Source organism: Patiria miniata, unplaced genomic scaffold (assembly GCF_015706575.1).
Source record: "Patiria miniata isolate m_02_andy unplaced genomic scaffold, ASM1570657v1 HiC_scaffold_3, whole genome shotgun sequence".
NCBI classification, from domain to species: domain Eukaryota; kingdom Metazoa; phylum Echinodermata; class Asteroidea; order Valvatida; family Asterinidae; genus Patiria; species Patiria miniata.
Window position 1 is genome coordinate 34,611,752 of NW_024037069.1, and position 15,894 is coordinate 34,627,645.

General features: G+C 41.3%; 1 protein-coding gene across 1 annotated transcript; it reads right to left on the minus strand.

The window, feature by feature from the left end:
- Positions 1–6,192: 6,192 nt before the first annotated feature.
- Positions 6,193–15,470, minus strand: LOC119737853. Its single transcript, XM_038212481.1, has 2 exons — positions 14,229–15,470; positions 6,193–7,171 (listed from the first exon to the last, which is right to left on the minus strand). The coding sequence occupies exons 1-2, from the start codon at positions 14,301–14,303 to the stop codon at positions 6,935–6,937; spliced, it is 312 nt and encodes a 103-aa protein (XP_038068409.1). The 5' UTR covers positions 14,304–15,470; the 3' UTR covers positions 6,193–6,934.
- Positions 15,471–15,894: the final 424 nt, after the last annotated feature.

The window sequence follows — 15,894 nt, forward strand, 5'->3', positions numbered from 1 at the left end:
CTGATCTGGACCCTTGCGTCCAATAATTATTTGCCTTCTGTTTTGATATGAAACCGCAATTTATAAAGATGGTAGCTTTTGTTGAAGTTCCTGACTTCCGTATCTTCTTCCGTGGTTTGAAGTGAAAAAAAAATTAAGTCACAAAGCCAACTCCAAAACTATAGGCTACTCAGTGCACATCGGTAAGAGGCCCTCTTGCGACCAAAGATCCAAGCGGCGCTATAGGATCTTTGCTTGCGACTGGTGAACTGTGCTCATTCGAGGATTTCGCTATGCTCTGTCTGCTGGTGAGCTTCACAGAATCTTGTGAAGAAAGTGGCCTATGATCTTTGCATAAAGCATCTTGCTCAGTGGCGTAGCCAGGAATTTTTCAGGGGGGGGGGGGGGGGGGGGGAGGGGGGCGCTGGGGGGGGGGGGGGGGGGGGGGGGGGCTGGAACATTTCAAGGGGGGCATCATGTAGGGGCGTCAATCGCTTCTCAAAAGTGGGGGGGGGGGACATACCTTGATCAGAACTGATGCGAGCGCGAAGCCCTTTATGGCGTGGGGGTTCGGGGCCCGCTTAAGGGCCCCGCATAAAATTTGGATTCTAGATGTTCTGTGGTGTGATCTGAAGCAATTTCTTACCACTTTCCTCCATGTTTTAACTAATATTTTCTTAGCAAAAGATAATTATTTGAACATCGTGTTCGAGGTTGGAGTCATTGAATCAGCTATCGGTATTCTGAGCTATAGGCGTGGGGTTCATTTGTAATGTAAATAAGTGCCGTAGTCATGTGATGAAAGAGAGAGGGATCCCCGCGAAAGAAAATAACCCGAGAGGTTGATCCGCAATTGCGATGCATTTTTGAGCAACATTTTCGCTGATTTGAGACCGGGATCGGTCGTGAAGGGCCAGAAGTCCAAGGGACCAAGACCTTATCTGACTACGGCACTTTTAGCCGGAGCCGATGTGACGCCAGCGACATATGAGACAGACAAGTCAATAAAGACCACATAAGTCGGGTGTCCCCCGGACACATTTACCGGGTCACGAGCCGGTAAATGTGTCCGGGGGACACATTTACCAGGGGGGACAGAATTACCTGTCACACCGGCCAGCTAGCTAGGCTGCGTATATCTTTCGATCTTTCTTTTTTTTAAAGATAAGATTGATTTTTTACTACTCACATTATTGTTTCAAGTCATATTACCAGCCTTTTATCAATTAATTTTGAACATGTAAAGGCCTCATATTTACATTTCATTTCAGTGAGTTTCAAAGTTGACATGCAGCAATGCTTGACTAAGGTAACTTAATTTTATATTTTGTTCCCTGAGTGCTTAACTGTTTTTCGATCAAACGATCTCAAAAAAGCAAAAAAAGGTGATTTTTAGTTCTAATTATTTCCAACCCCTCGTAGTATAGCCACCGAGTGAGGGGGTTATTCACACACTTTTCAATATAAAAAAAGTGAGGGCGCTGTTCTGTCCTGGGACCATAGCCAGAGCTGCATGCACGGCCCCGGGTGTAGCGGGAAATACCTTTTCGATATTCCCAAGGTATCTTGTGTATGGATGACAAACAAACAAGGACATTTGTGCACAAGCCTGTAGGGCTGTTAACTATAGTTTAAACTTTCATTTGATTCCTCCCCATAATTCAAGAATTTAGTGATCATCTTTTCACACATTGTTGCATTCGCAATTTGAAATCTAATCAATTTTAAAATCATTTTTTAAAAGATATAATCAAATTTTAAAAAGTTAAGGGGAATCCCTTTTTTGACACCAGTTGTATTACTCATGAATATGAATAATTGGCCTGCCAATATTGACCAATCAGAATCGAGATAGTCAAGCTCGCGCATCTGCTGACCAATCACAATCGTTCGGTCCCAGTGGGCCTGATGAGTGATACATGGAAAGTCATTTCATGATTCTTTTATTTCTAAAGTTTTAAAAAATGCTTTTTATTTACAAATCATAGGCGTAGCCGCGGGAGGGGGTGTTAAAGGGGATATTTCCCCTCCCCCGATATTTTCAAAAGACTGCCCTTTTCAATTGAAATGCACTTTTTTCACCATTGATTACCCCCCCCCCCCCTCATATTTGGTAAGGAGTGCCTTTTTTAAGGAGTGCCCTTTTTTGTGAACAAGTGCCCTTTTAAAAAAAGAATTGGTGCCATTTTTGGTACCATCGGCCGTTCTCGTGCCTTTTTTTTTAATTTCACGCACGTATCGCCCTAAAAAGGCCCATATACTGTCCGTTAGCGTGACTAATGGTCGGTTTTGAAAAGCGCCCCCATCGACAGTACCAGCCCCCCCCCCCGCGTTTTTTTATTTAACAGAGCCAACGCGTCTGGGGAAAACGTGCTTACATTTCACGAAGGATGTGCAAGTGCCCTTTTCACCCCCCCCCCACCCCCCCCCCCCCCCCATAAAAATGGCCGTGCTACGCCACTGCAAATACTATTTGATATATTCTTTGCATTAATCGATGAGCAGTTAATATTGGATATAATATTGAATATGAATGATTTAAAATATTGAATATGAATAATTTAAAGCTTAAAATGATTCACTTTCCCCATAGGTTTGTGCATAAACTGTATTGCTTGTTTGTCATCCATACCCAAAACACTGTTTTATCAAAAAGATGTATTCTGAGACCGCGGGAACTGAGCAGGGGATCGGAGGGAGAGGATAGGGTAGGGATGATACCCCAAGGCGCCGATGAACCTGTTTTTGGAGCTACATGCATATTATTTGTTTTATTTAATCGGCGTGCATAGGCAGATCTGAGCACGCTAACAATTCTGTCACGAAGGCCCCCTTCAATGGCGAAAATTTGGTGTTATTTCATGATAATCTAATGTCACGGGGCGGGTCTTTAGCGTGCATAATGATTTCTCCATCGAAGGGGCCGTGTGAGTGTATCTTGCATTAGAGTACTCTCCTAAAAGCATTGCTGCTGTCCTGGAGAGGGTGGGTTGCAATTCCATGTGTGCTCTTTGTGTGTGCTGTTAGGGTGCTTATCGGATGGTGGTATTGTCAATTTGTCCTGAGAGATACAACTGGTAGCTCCATCCCTCTTATAGTACATTATTGCCCAGGATTCCAGGCTACAGGCCTACGTACGAGCGGACGGGAGGGGGCCTTCAGACCATCTGACTCCAGGTGGCGCTGTACCAACCCCTGATTATCCCGCCCCAGGCCCAACTGGCACTGCATGAAAATGCAGGCTTGTCAAATATGGTATCGTGTAAGGAATGATTCACGTCCGTAATGGCCATCTACTGCGCCTAATTACTTAACTTGCTAATGGCTTAACGTGCATTGTGTTATGAGAGGAGAAAATGAGCTTAATCGTGGAAGTTGCCGTCAACCATTTCTGTTACTATGACAACTCCTGTATACGGGGAATAAAAAAAAATCCCTTTTACTCGTTGGCTTTGCTGCACCAAAAGATGTAACTTTTGTATATCTTTGATGCACTTAGCTGCAATTTGGTTGAAAGGATTTGTTTTGAATTATGCAAACCAATCGCGTTAATGCGAAACTCCGTACGTGTGCCAGTTATCAGCTAAATGGCTAAAGGCCTAAGTATTATTATAACAATAATCCGTCCTTTGTCTGTTTGGACTCACTTTGACATGTCTGCGACAACTTGAGACATGGTCCTTCCCTAATGCTACCAACAGTAGGCTAAGACAGTTAGTGATACCTTACGACTTCAGACCATCCTTAAAAGTTGTGGAACCCAGTCTCAGACGAGAGCCTAAAGCCTACGTCAGCTAACCCGCGCGCTCTGCACCTGGGTCCGGCAATTACTATAATTGGGATTGGGAAACAAAGCAGCATTAAATGCATTATATGCCCATCTGTACTTGTGACGCAGGAACTTGCTATCTTCTTCTGGAAACAGACATCGAATTCGTCTTGTTTTGTATCGTTGCTGAAGTTGCTGACGGTCTAAATTCAGTTGTAAAAGTTGGAAATTGGATTAAAAACTGTCTCTTTTGTTGATTGTGACTCTTATTGACAACCACGTACGTACGTTTACCCATCGATTTTCAACATTTTCCTCAGTATCCGATACATCACAATGATAAGTCGCATCGCAATGGTGCGTCACGCTATGAAGATGATTTGGCTGAGTATTGCTGTCGCGTGTGCGTGTGTTTACGCCGAGGCATGCCAACCCAGCCAGGAGAGATTCGCCGGCTCGTGCTACCAACAACTGACTGAAGAAATGGCGTGGATTGAAGATGAGCCGGCGGTTCCCGACTCCGTGGATGTCTTGTTCATCTCGGAAACGTTCGGAGATTTTTGGAATGGCTGTCGTGATGATGAGGAACAGGGCAAGTGGATCTATCCTCACGAAGCAGGGCGTAGGTGTGGCTGTTTCTACTGGACCCCGGATAAAAAGTACGACAACAACGGGAACACCGATTGTCTGGCCATGTTGGGTCACTGGTTCGGTTTCTACGACGATAATAGCTGCTCTGAGATGAAGTTCGTGATCTGTGAGGGCTCTGATGTGTTGCTGGCCCTGCCGGGGAGGTACTGCATGGAGGCCGGAGCCAACGGCCGTTTTGTGCCGTCACCCTGCCTGACCGACAGCCATGTCATCAAGGAGTTCCCGGCCGAGGGTGTGGTGGCGTGCGGTGCGGCGTGCCGTGATGAGCCTGGATGCTGCTCCTTCAATCTGCGCGCCTGGGAAAGTCGGGAAGGTTCGATCTGCCAGTTGAATAACATCACCAACTCCCAGGAAGAGAAGAAATTGATGATGATGGATGAGAAGTGCTACTATTTCGAACCATGAATAATATCTTGGCTCGAGTGGCGTAACTGAGGTTCGATTTGCATGGGAGGGGGGGGCACTTTTATGGAGGGGAGAGGAGGGAAAGGGGTACTCAATAAGTTTTAAAAAGGCACATTTTAGGAGAATGGGTGGTCTGGAGGAGAGATCACATACCCCGGTGAGGGATCCCCCCCCCCCCCCCAGTTACGCCACTGCTTTTGGTTGAGAATTTTGCATGATTGGATAAAAGCTCCATTCGACCATTGACAGAATGATGAGATAAGCACTGGTATACACAACTTCAAGTACACGTTTAAACATTTTTAATATCACCTTGTACCGCGGATTCGGCGATTTACTCGGTATTAAAACAGCACGCCTCACGATATGCACAGCTAAATTTGACAATTTTCTTCAATGAACACGAGACTAGATTGCACGAGAGACGACTACAACAGGAAGGCATGGACTAGTCTGTCAACAGCCGCTCTGCTCAAAGATAGTGCACAAGACACAGCTTCCGGATATAGTCATTTTGTTTACTGCTGGAAATGCGTATATACAGTAGATGTCATTCGAAACATTCTCCAAAACAACAACGAATAATGTTGTCAACTGAAAGGGTAAGAAACAGACAAAAGAGACAAACTTTCCATTGAATTTATTGACCAAACTAGGTCCTTTTATTCGCCGCACGATCAAGCCAAATTACTGTATACACAAATTGCAGATATTCATCATAAAAACGTTTGCACATCAATGTTATTACCACTTTATAACTTGTTATTGCACATTTTGAGGTATTCTGAGAATTCTGTTTCAGCACTGGTGTAAATTTCCGTACGAATTCAACAGGATAAATATATCTAAAATTAAATGCTGTTGTTTTAGTGTGTGCGTTTAGTGAATCTAGTTTTCTTTTTTCTTCATATAAGTCAGTCATGACTGTATAGTATGATCAATATCTGCTTGATTGTTGCATATGAAAAACGCACGTCACACTGAAGAATTTGGTTCCAAATTGCAATCGTTTCTATATAGGCTACCTTATTGAAACGCAGACAATGAGATGTCGAAAAACGTCGGCCGCACTGCAGAAACTTAAGTACCGGTACTAAATGTAATTTTGATCGCATTTACATTGATCACAACTTGTGTTTATTATAGACATTTGTAAATATTTACATCGTATATGATTTACAAAAGATTGAATTGAAAGAAAAAGCCGCACTGCAAAATTGTGCTGTCATGCCGTATAGTGTTACTATTCATTCTGGAAAAAAGGACCATTTTCAGGTTGAGCAAAGGATTGACTGGAGCGGGTTTGAACTTGCGACCTCCAAATTGCTGTTCCGGTGCTCCACCACCTGAGCTATCCAGCCCTAGGTTGGCGGTTCCCCATAATGCCAATGTCTTTGTTCACGTGGCGCTGGTCAGAAGCCATAAACCAGTATATGCCACGTAGTCAGGGATCACGCCCAAAGTGCCGATGCTATGAAGATCCGTCTAGACACCAACGTATTTTCAGGGGGAAAAAAACTAGACACGCCTTTAATGAAAGCTAGTCCCATTTGGTCGAAGGGTCTATGCAGTTATCTGAGTTATTTTTTGAGCCAAATTGAGACTTAAGCAAGGGGCTTTCTGTTAAAATTGTGAGCACAAAAGTTGCTCATTGAAACATTTGTGGGATAAATTTGCTTATTGACCTAGTGTCATGTACTGAAACATCAACGAATCACCGAAGAAAAGAAACTTTACTACGGCACAATATCCAAAATTATGGCAAACGTTGATGCTGAAATAACTGTAATGTTGAGTTTTCTGCCTGAAATGACATAAGCATAAAAACCAAAATGGTACCAAAATGCCCTAAAAAATGGCAAAATTAAAATTGAAAATAAGGTTAAATGGGACACAAAGGTGCATTTCCCTGGACTGCATATTAAAAGGACATACATGGGCCCTTTATTTATTTATAGTTTTATTTAGACAGGGTAGCCACATCAGTTAAAAACTGCTATTACTGAGGGCCCTTTAATAACTATACAACAGCGATAATTTTGTTACTGAATGTCTACTGGCAAGAAATATGTTTCTTTCGGGGTCCACGGAGTCCGATAACAGACATACAAGCACAGTCTCAGGTATCTCTCAGCTGCTTTTCTCCGTCGTGCATGTCCAGAGACCCGTACTGCCTCCCTCTATCGTCGCGGTCCCTGCTGGCCCAGTCCCCGTATTAACAGTGCCATGCTCATCACCCCGTACGGCGGAGCTCGTCCACGGCCGGTGCTTCAGGGACAGCTCGTGGGCCTCCTTTAGGGCTGCTATGGTGTCCAAAAGGTCGGAGGATACTCGCAAGAGGGCCCGATCCTGCCGGTCTAAATCATCCTGGAGGGGCAAATACCAAGAAGGGGAGGAAAAAATCGATGAAATGAAATTCAAGTTAATCATGCAAGAGTTTGATAGAGAATGAACGGTTGCCCGAGGATAAGCGATTCAACGGCTGGGTTGAGCTTGAGCTTCCGCTCTATCTTTATATTCAAATACTATTAGAAACATCCGATGGTTGGAACGAAAAGGCAATTAACGTTCACAGCGTTCGGTGATTGCATAAAACGCAATTAAATGCGCATAAAACTCCAACTCCGGTTTTAAGTGAGTGATGCAAATTGTAATGTCCCGAGAGAGGTTAACTGATTTCGGACTGGGGACTCGGAGGCAAAAATCAACCAACGCCTTAGGACCAATGACAGATTCCATTTGTAATGACGCGACGTCACATTGCGTTTACTGAATTGCAGTCTAGGAGCAAGATGGGGACTGTTCTGTGCCGTTACGATCATATCATGCAGTTTATATATGATTCCGAATTACTAAGGGATTAAATATGAGCTTGGCCGGTTTTAAACAAGTACATTTATAACCGGCTAGGGGCCTGGAAGTTGATAATGGACTGAGCCGACGGCTCAGGCCATTATCAGCGTCCAGACCCCGTTTAAAACCGGCCAAGCACATATTTAATCCCATGCATCAATACCTTTTCGGTCAAAAAGCCAAAACGAGTGAAAAAAATCCACCATTTTCCAATAATTTTGTACTAAAATTTTACTTCATGTTTTGTGAAACACCCCTCTTGCCATGTCTATGTGGATGTGGCGTGGAACGCAGTGGTATATAGGCCTACGTGTACACAGGAATAATGTGTTTAAAAGCAGTTTGTATTTTATATATCAACCGTTAAGACCACCCTGCACGTGACGGGCTCTCGACCAATAGGAATGGGTAAACTGTCCCATTGATGAATGCTATGAGAGCGGGGAAGGATCATTTTCGATGACGCAAAAAAGATACTTGCCAAAATTACTGAAATATAAACTTAATTGGAGTAAAAACAGGACAAGTTCAAGAAACTTCTGTCTGATATGCTGTTTTTGCATTTATTTACATTTCGTGGAGAAGGAATAGTGCAGTAGTGAACATTCCTTGAATATTCGTTAATGATTATTTTTCCTCTTCAAGACATAATAATGGGAAAAGAACCAAGTACGATGAGTTGATATACGTGTTGGCACAATCGAAATAACCTTGTATCGGGCAAGTCTACACTCTAAAAACTCCGGGGTCAAATTGACCCCGATATGAGTCTATATCTGCACAGTCCTTTTCAGGGTCAAACAATGACGTTTTTCTAGGTCAGTCCAGAAAAATGTCATTTTTGACCCGGAAAAAGTCCATTTTGATCAAAGAGAGTACATTCTGACCCGGAAAAGGGCTGTGCAGTGTGCAGATATAGACGCAGATTCCGGGTCCATTTTGACCCAGGAGTTTTAAAGGGAAAATACAACATTTGCAAACATCAAAAAATAAAACTACCAAATCATTTTGAAATACCTTGCTGGACTGTTAGTGAATGACAGTGTAAAGCATCCTGTAAAATCATGGCACCTAGTATACTGTCATTTTCAAGAAAAGTGGTATTTTTGTATCAATTTCCAACGCTGATCGGCCGATCAGCGTTGGAAAAAAACTGGCTTTTTTTCCCAAATACTGGCCCCAATTGACCATCGCACTTGTTTGCAATCGATTACACACCTATGAACGGGTACAAGCCAGCTAGACTGGTTCCCTGACTTTACAATTCCCCAATGTATGTAAACTGCTCTGTTTCTTCTTAAATGGAGTCAGGGAACCAGACTGCAGGAAAATGATTGTTTTTCTTGGTTTTTATAGCATATTTGAACCCACAACCTCAAAAAAGTCAGTGTAACTATATTTGCTATATATTTCCAACCCCCCAATTCCATCCATTTCTGAAAATTACAGCAAAAGCAAATGATGTATATTCCCTTTAACAGTGTAGATGGAGGGGGTGTTCATGCATTCATTTATTCGACGTGACTCTGTTTTATGCACCTGCAATGAGATAATTATGCAAATTACATTCGCTCCATATCGAAAAATAAAATTATGCATTGGTTTTCATAAAATACGGAGGAACTAGATGAAAATTCAGTCGAGGAAATGCTAAAAATTATCTCCGGAGAGTTTTTTGAAAATAAAGTCACCATATACCTTATTATATATTAGCATTCCATCCGAACGAACAGGAAAAAAACCTCCAATTCTATCGATAAAAAGAAACTGCATAATGAATAATGGAAAAGTTAATTTCTGTGCGCGCAAAACCCAAGCGGCAAGAGTCTTACAAGGCATGTGTCCCTCGCTCCAAACCCTCTTCAAATGAAAACAAATTTATGTGCGAGCACGCAAGCAGAACAGATACGGAGATTTGGCAAGGATTGGGGCATGCATGATGTCTGGAATGAACTGAAGTTGTTTTTTAATCGATTCAGCCTACAGGACAGAGATTGGAGTAATCATCAGGGGAATTAAATAACTCTCTTTTTTCTAGTCCAGGTTTGCTTTTCTTAAAGTAAAAGCATTTCAAAAAAATTATTTGTATTTTACACGAGATTCAGTTGCGCATTTAACAGATTTTCAGGAAGATCTGTGGCTATAGGACTCTGCATATCATTTTATAAGCGAATTGAGAGGAAACGGCATTAAAAAATGCTAAGCATCGATGTGACAAACAAACATGATCATGCTTTACTTTTCGAGGTTGTGAAAATTAAATCATGATTTGTTCGTACGAAAACAATACGGCTTCCTTGTTTTTTAAGGCGGATCAAGAACCACATTTTTGGAGGGGGGAGGGCTCAAGTATTTTATTTTTCAAAAGGGGAAGCGGATAAAGAATAGTGTCGTGAGCTATTTCCACATTGTAATATTAATATAAACCTGAAAGGAGGGTGTAGCTGATGGCTTGCTTAGTGTCGCTACCTTGGACTGTACATCCGTACAGTCCAAGGTCATGAGTTTGAATCCCACGAGGTGTGAATTTTCTTTCTTTCTTTACTTCTTTTTCTCTTGAAAAGGTTTTTTCTTAGTCATTAGCAACATTTTTACGTTTGCCAATTTGTGTTTTGAAGGATTTTTTTCAAGGGAAAATATAGTCCAATAACCTGAATCGCAACTCTAAGTGCTTCAATATGCGCCCATAGCGAATGTGTGGTATGGAAAAAATATCGTCCCAAGATCCACTAATGTTGATTGCAAGCTTAATACAACTTGTAAACAGATTTTCACCAAATTGTAACCGTCATTGTCATATGTCACCGTCCCAGGACCACAGTTGGAAAATACAGTCAATTACTACATGCTTGTCCCAGGCAAAGTTGCATGGCCATGGCGCTGATTTCAGGGCCATGTACGAGTTTGCTTTTTGCAAATATAAAAAAAAAAAAAAAAAAAAAAACAACTCTGTGTCAGTTCTGTTATTTCGGAGGTGACAGAATTTTAAAATGGAGTCCATCTTAAAATAATTTCCATTTTCAACAAGAAAGATATATCAATTGTAGGCTTTATTTCAGAGAAACATGCACGCTACTGGCACCCATGAACGCAAAATTACGACAGTCATGCAAATAGTGCGCGTATACACCATCCCAAAATGAGCACCATGCACCATGGTAAGCCAGGTTTTACTGGGAAAAACATCGCCTCCCTGTCTTCATTTGCATATTACAACAATTTGATTACAATGTTGAAGAGGCCGGCTGTAATTAACCGTTCTCTTCCGCCTCTCCAGACCAAATTAAAACCCAACGTTGCGAAGGTAACGCCACTCGACAACAGAAAAATTGATTTCTTGCTGCATGTCGTTTCTTGCCTTCTTAAGCAGCGAAGGTGTGGGTTCGCACAAACATAGATTGTCTTTGGTGTTTTCCGTCTCGACGATTTTTTTTTTTAGCAGCGAAGAATCTTAAGGCCAGGTTCGAAAAACATAGATTGAAATTCGCGGGTTTTTTTTTATTTTGGCGGCCCGGTTGTTATTTTTCCCCACGGCAATAATAAATGTTGCATAGGTTGATCATTTCTTGCATGCGGCACCATTCGGGCAATTCAAATGCTGTATCATTCAAAGAGAATTTCGAGAGGTATAGTAAAGAATTGAGGAAACCACGGAAAATATTACAACAGATTAACAATGCTAGGCTTCAACTTTGTATTTATGTTGTGCCAAAATATGCCTAGGAAGTGGCCCGATTTAGCTTTTGCGGTGGCTAGGACTAAAAACGGTTCTCAAGATGTATGGCCACTCACAAAATCGAGTTTACAAGACTCTTATGAGAGTGGCCAAATGTAGAGTTGAATATCGCCAAACTTTATACCAGTAAACCCTCCAAAACTGAACACCGAAACGGAGAGATGAAGTGAACGCCCATTCGGGTGGTAAGGAGAATGTATTGTGAAAGTCGATGTATAATTTGCAGTGATATGATGCAGGGATTTGTTTTCATGAAGTGAGCAACTCTATATATAATCGCCTCAGGCACATTTTGGGCTCAAATGTCTGTTTTCATATAACACTGTCGCCATCTCATTAAGCATAGCGCGAGTACGTACAAACTCACGTAAGGTTCCATGGTCAGAAAAATAGACTGTGCTTATACGTCTACATTTTCAAGTGCAACATTTTGAGCAGCCAAACAAACAAAAATACACCGTTTTATTTTATGATGCAATCACACTTTTTCAATAAATTTTGATTCACTCGGAAACATATGACTTAGTTAAAAGAAAATGGCTAAAATAAAAATGTTAAAAGACCCAATTTTTTGGACAAATGAAAATAAATACGTGTACCAATTATCAAAACAAATCAATAATGGTCTACAGGATGAGCAAAAAACCCCGAAACCCAAATGTTGGGTCCATTGTTTTAGGGAAGTTCCGCATGTGGCATTTTCAAAATCTAGGATATAAAAGCCCAATTCATAAGCTTTCTTTTATTACAAGAATCATTCAAATCACTTATGTACTTTTCAAGTTACGGAATATTTAAACACAGCCACCGTTTAAAGGGTCATTCCACGGATCACAAAGAATGTTCAGTGCTCTTTCAGCAAAACGAAAGGAAATCACATAGGGATGTGTGTGAATTGTTTCCGTTTTGCTGAAAGAACGCACATCTTTTTTTGTGATCGGTGGACAGAACCTTAAAACGGTGGTTGTGTTTAAAATTCCGTAACTTGAAAAGTACATGAGTGATTAGAATGATTTTTTGTACTAAAAGAAAGCTTATGAATTGGGCTTTCATATCCTAGATTTTGAAAGTGCTACATGCAGAACTTCAATCAAACAAAAGTCCTGACATTTGGGTTTCGGTGTTTTTTTTTTGTCACCCTGTATAACTGACTCAACCTCAACGACCAAGTACAGGGAATAATCAGGTCGATTTGTAGCTCATTGTCAAACAGAAGGCGACAGCCATTAGGTTGGCAATAAGTCAAGTTAAGTGCCACTATGCCAGAACCGTGACCGATCATGCAATGACGAGTTAGTCGTGCCGCGACCGAGTCTGTTTTTACATGCTTATACAGCCAGGCCCTTTAGGCAAGTTATTACAGGGATGGCTGTAAAAGGCCGACTATTTGTACAAGGCTTTCTGATGGAACAGAAAAGACGTGTTGAACATGGGCTCTCTAAATTGCTTTTTTTAAAGATGTTGCGCTGTGGAAGATCGCATCAGACGTAGAGAAGGCTACAATCTCCCCGCCCTCGGTTTATTTCAATCGCTTGAAGTTGTCTCCCCGCAAATTATTAACGAGTCGGTCATTTTAAATTGAAAGCAAGCGAGGTAAAACTCTTCAATTTTGGAAATTACGAGTAGACATGACAGCAATGAAATAAAAGTTCATTACAATACGTCTGCTCTGATGAATAATTTAAAATTTGTGATTAAACATGCTCTAATATTTTTTAGCCACATTAAAAAAAACATATTTGAAAGTGAGGCTTGGGACGCACTCCAATCATAAAATAGTCTGGCACCATCCCATTCAACAGTTTATAATTTATAAAATAGATTCAGGGAACACGATCAAAATGACTTCCTCGTGCATAAGGTCTATTTAGAGGGATACTCATTTCTCTGGAGTTTCATAATTAGAGATGTGCTAGTTAAGCGTTAATTTTATTTCAAGCGTTCCCTCAAAACCGAAAGTTAATGTGCATGCTGAAGCTTTCATACACTGAATCATAATGTACATTATTTCCTTGTTTTGAAAATCGGTGCAGTGCAAGTACAAAAACAAGCGCATCAGCATGAACCTACAGGGATTTTAGTCGTATAACTATGTGAATATGCATGTAATATTTGCTTTGATGTTTGCAGCCTGTGCTGTTATCGTCGGGGATAAAAAGATGCCCAACTTTCATATACATCATGTATAGGCTTAAGTGCTCCATGATTGCTTTTAGAGGACTCCGCACTCAGTATATCAACTGCAATTTTATCTAAGAACAATCTGTATACGGCCAATTTGTCTCAGAGACACTGGGAATGTTATCCAAGTTGATGGTTTCATTTTTTATAAATACAGGCATTTTTAAAAATAAAAGTATTCAATTTCTTCTAATAACCTCAAACACTCCTCTGCAAAAAAGATTGGAGTTTAAACTATCACATCTATAATTCCCAATTATGGTTGTTCTTCATTTTAGACCGAAACAAACTTCGCAATAGAGTATAATTGTTGTCTTTAAGATCATTTTAGCTGATCATATTTTTAATTTCTAAAAGGATAATTACCAGTGTTGAATTATAGTTGTGTTATTAAATGATAACAATAATAAGATTTGAAAGTCTGCGTAAAGTAAGCAATAACATAACGATTTACTGTACGGTAGCACCATGTGAAAAAAATTCTTTTGTGAGTTTGTGGAGTTTCAGAAAAGAACCAGGGGCATGCAAACCTCACAAACTCACAAAAGAAATGTGTCACCGTGCTATACCGTAAACCTTTATCTAATTGATAACAATAATGCATTGCCAATAATAATTATCAAAATGTGTCATTAAAATACCATTTGTACTGACCAGGATTTCTCTGAGATGGCGTCGGGTTGTCCGTTGACGGCCATCATACCTGCAGGATGCCGGTGATTGATCCATTTTGTAAATACTCGTGTCACCACAGCGAATCTACACTCACTATCCTGCCAGAATCTACATTTGGTGTCACCTTATCTCATTTTCCCGCTGGTTTCTTACGTGCGAGCACTCCCGAGCAGAGCCAGCGAAGCACCCAACAGTTCGATAGATGACCGCCGCTCGATAGAGATCCGGAGTTGTAATAAAAATGCAGCGCGTAGAAAACACTCTCGTCACTCCACGCGGACCACGTGCCCCGGGCGATACGCGCGAATCAACGGCGGGAAAAAAACCTAACTCACGCACGGACGGTCGAGCTTCATCAACGGCCGACCGCTGGGACACCGGCCAGCTGCCTTGTACTATTTATGTAAAAAAGTGCAATATCTTGAGTATCAAGAAGGCCTCAAGTAGGGGTGTGCTGCGACTTGATTATGAAGAGGCCTCCTTACAGCCCGCACATCCCAGAAATCGATGTTGAGAAATCGAAATTAAGATTTGTATATGGTCATCGCACTGTAATTGTTTGGTAATTTTGTAAGGGAGGCCGTTCCCGTCATGCGTGCTATATCAGTAGACCGGCTGACTAAACGATAACATATCGTATGAAATGTCATATAAGTTCACCTATTCTAATCGCTATCCTCGAGGGCCGAACACAGTCAAAAACATGACAGGATCGAAGTGTCTGCGTGATGACACTAGGCCTCGGTACTCCCCCGGTGAAACTCGCAAATAGTTTGCCCACTTAGCTCGCAAATGTCACAGTAACGTCCAGCAGTCTTACATCACCGAACACGGCAAGACTAGAGAGGCCATCCACAGTCCTAGATCCGGCCGTTTTGTGATTACATCTGCACCCGTAACGTTGGCAACAGAGTGAAAAGCTTGCCCCAAGGGAGTGCAATTACGCATCACTCCATTGACTTGGAGTTGCGTACACACCGCGAAATGACAGCTACATAAATAACGCAGAGTATTTAACGGCAGTCCACTGAATAATAATCATAATAATATACCACGCTGACTCCACGTACCATGTCGTTTCCTTTTCCCGTTTACTAATGATGTTTCCTTCCGCGATGTAACCTCATCTGCCACAAGCAGGTCATCAAACGCCAGACATACAATTTGACAGTCTGAAATCTAATCAAGTGTTGATTCGAATGGGCCTTGGGCAAACAACAGTAAATACAAAATGATGCTCTCAGTCAAGTAGTAGAAGTACATGAAATAAAGAATGACTGTGGATACTAAACCACATCATAGATATAATATGACTATTCTATAATAATTCATTTTTTTAGACGCTTGATATTTTATAGACTGGCAGCTGCGTGTCAACTGCAGACAGCTGCGGACAAAAATTCTTTTGTTCCACAACAAAGGACTTTTGCTTTAAAAAAACCCCCAACGATCACGTGCTTGTACAATAAGTGCAAATTTTCAAAACTGGGTCTCTGTGGGTTCCGTTTGTAAATCATAATGAGGATATTTCAGGAGTGCAAACTTCCAGCTTAAGACTGGACTCAAGAAATGTCGAGGCATTTATTGGTATTGTACGATTATTGGTATTGTTACAAACACAAAACATATACAACTCCAAAAGATG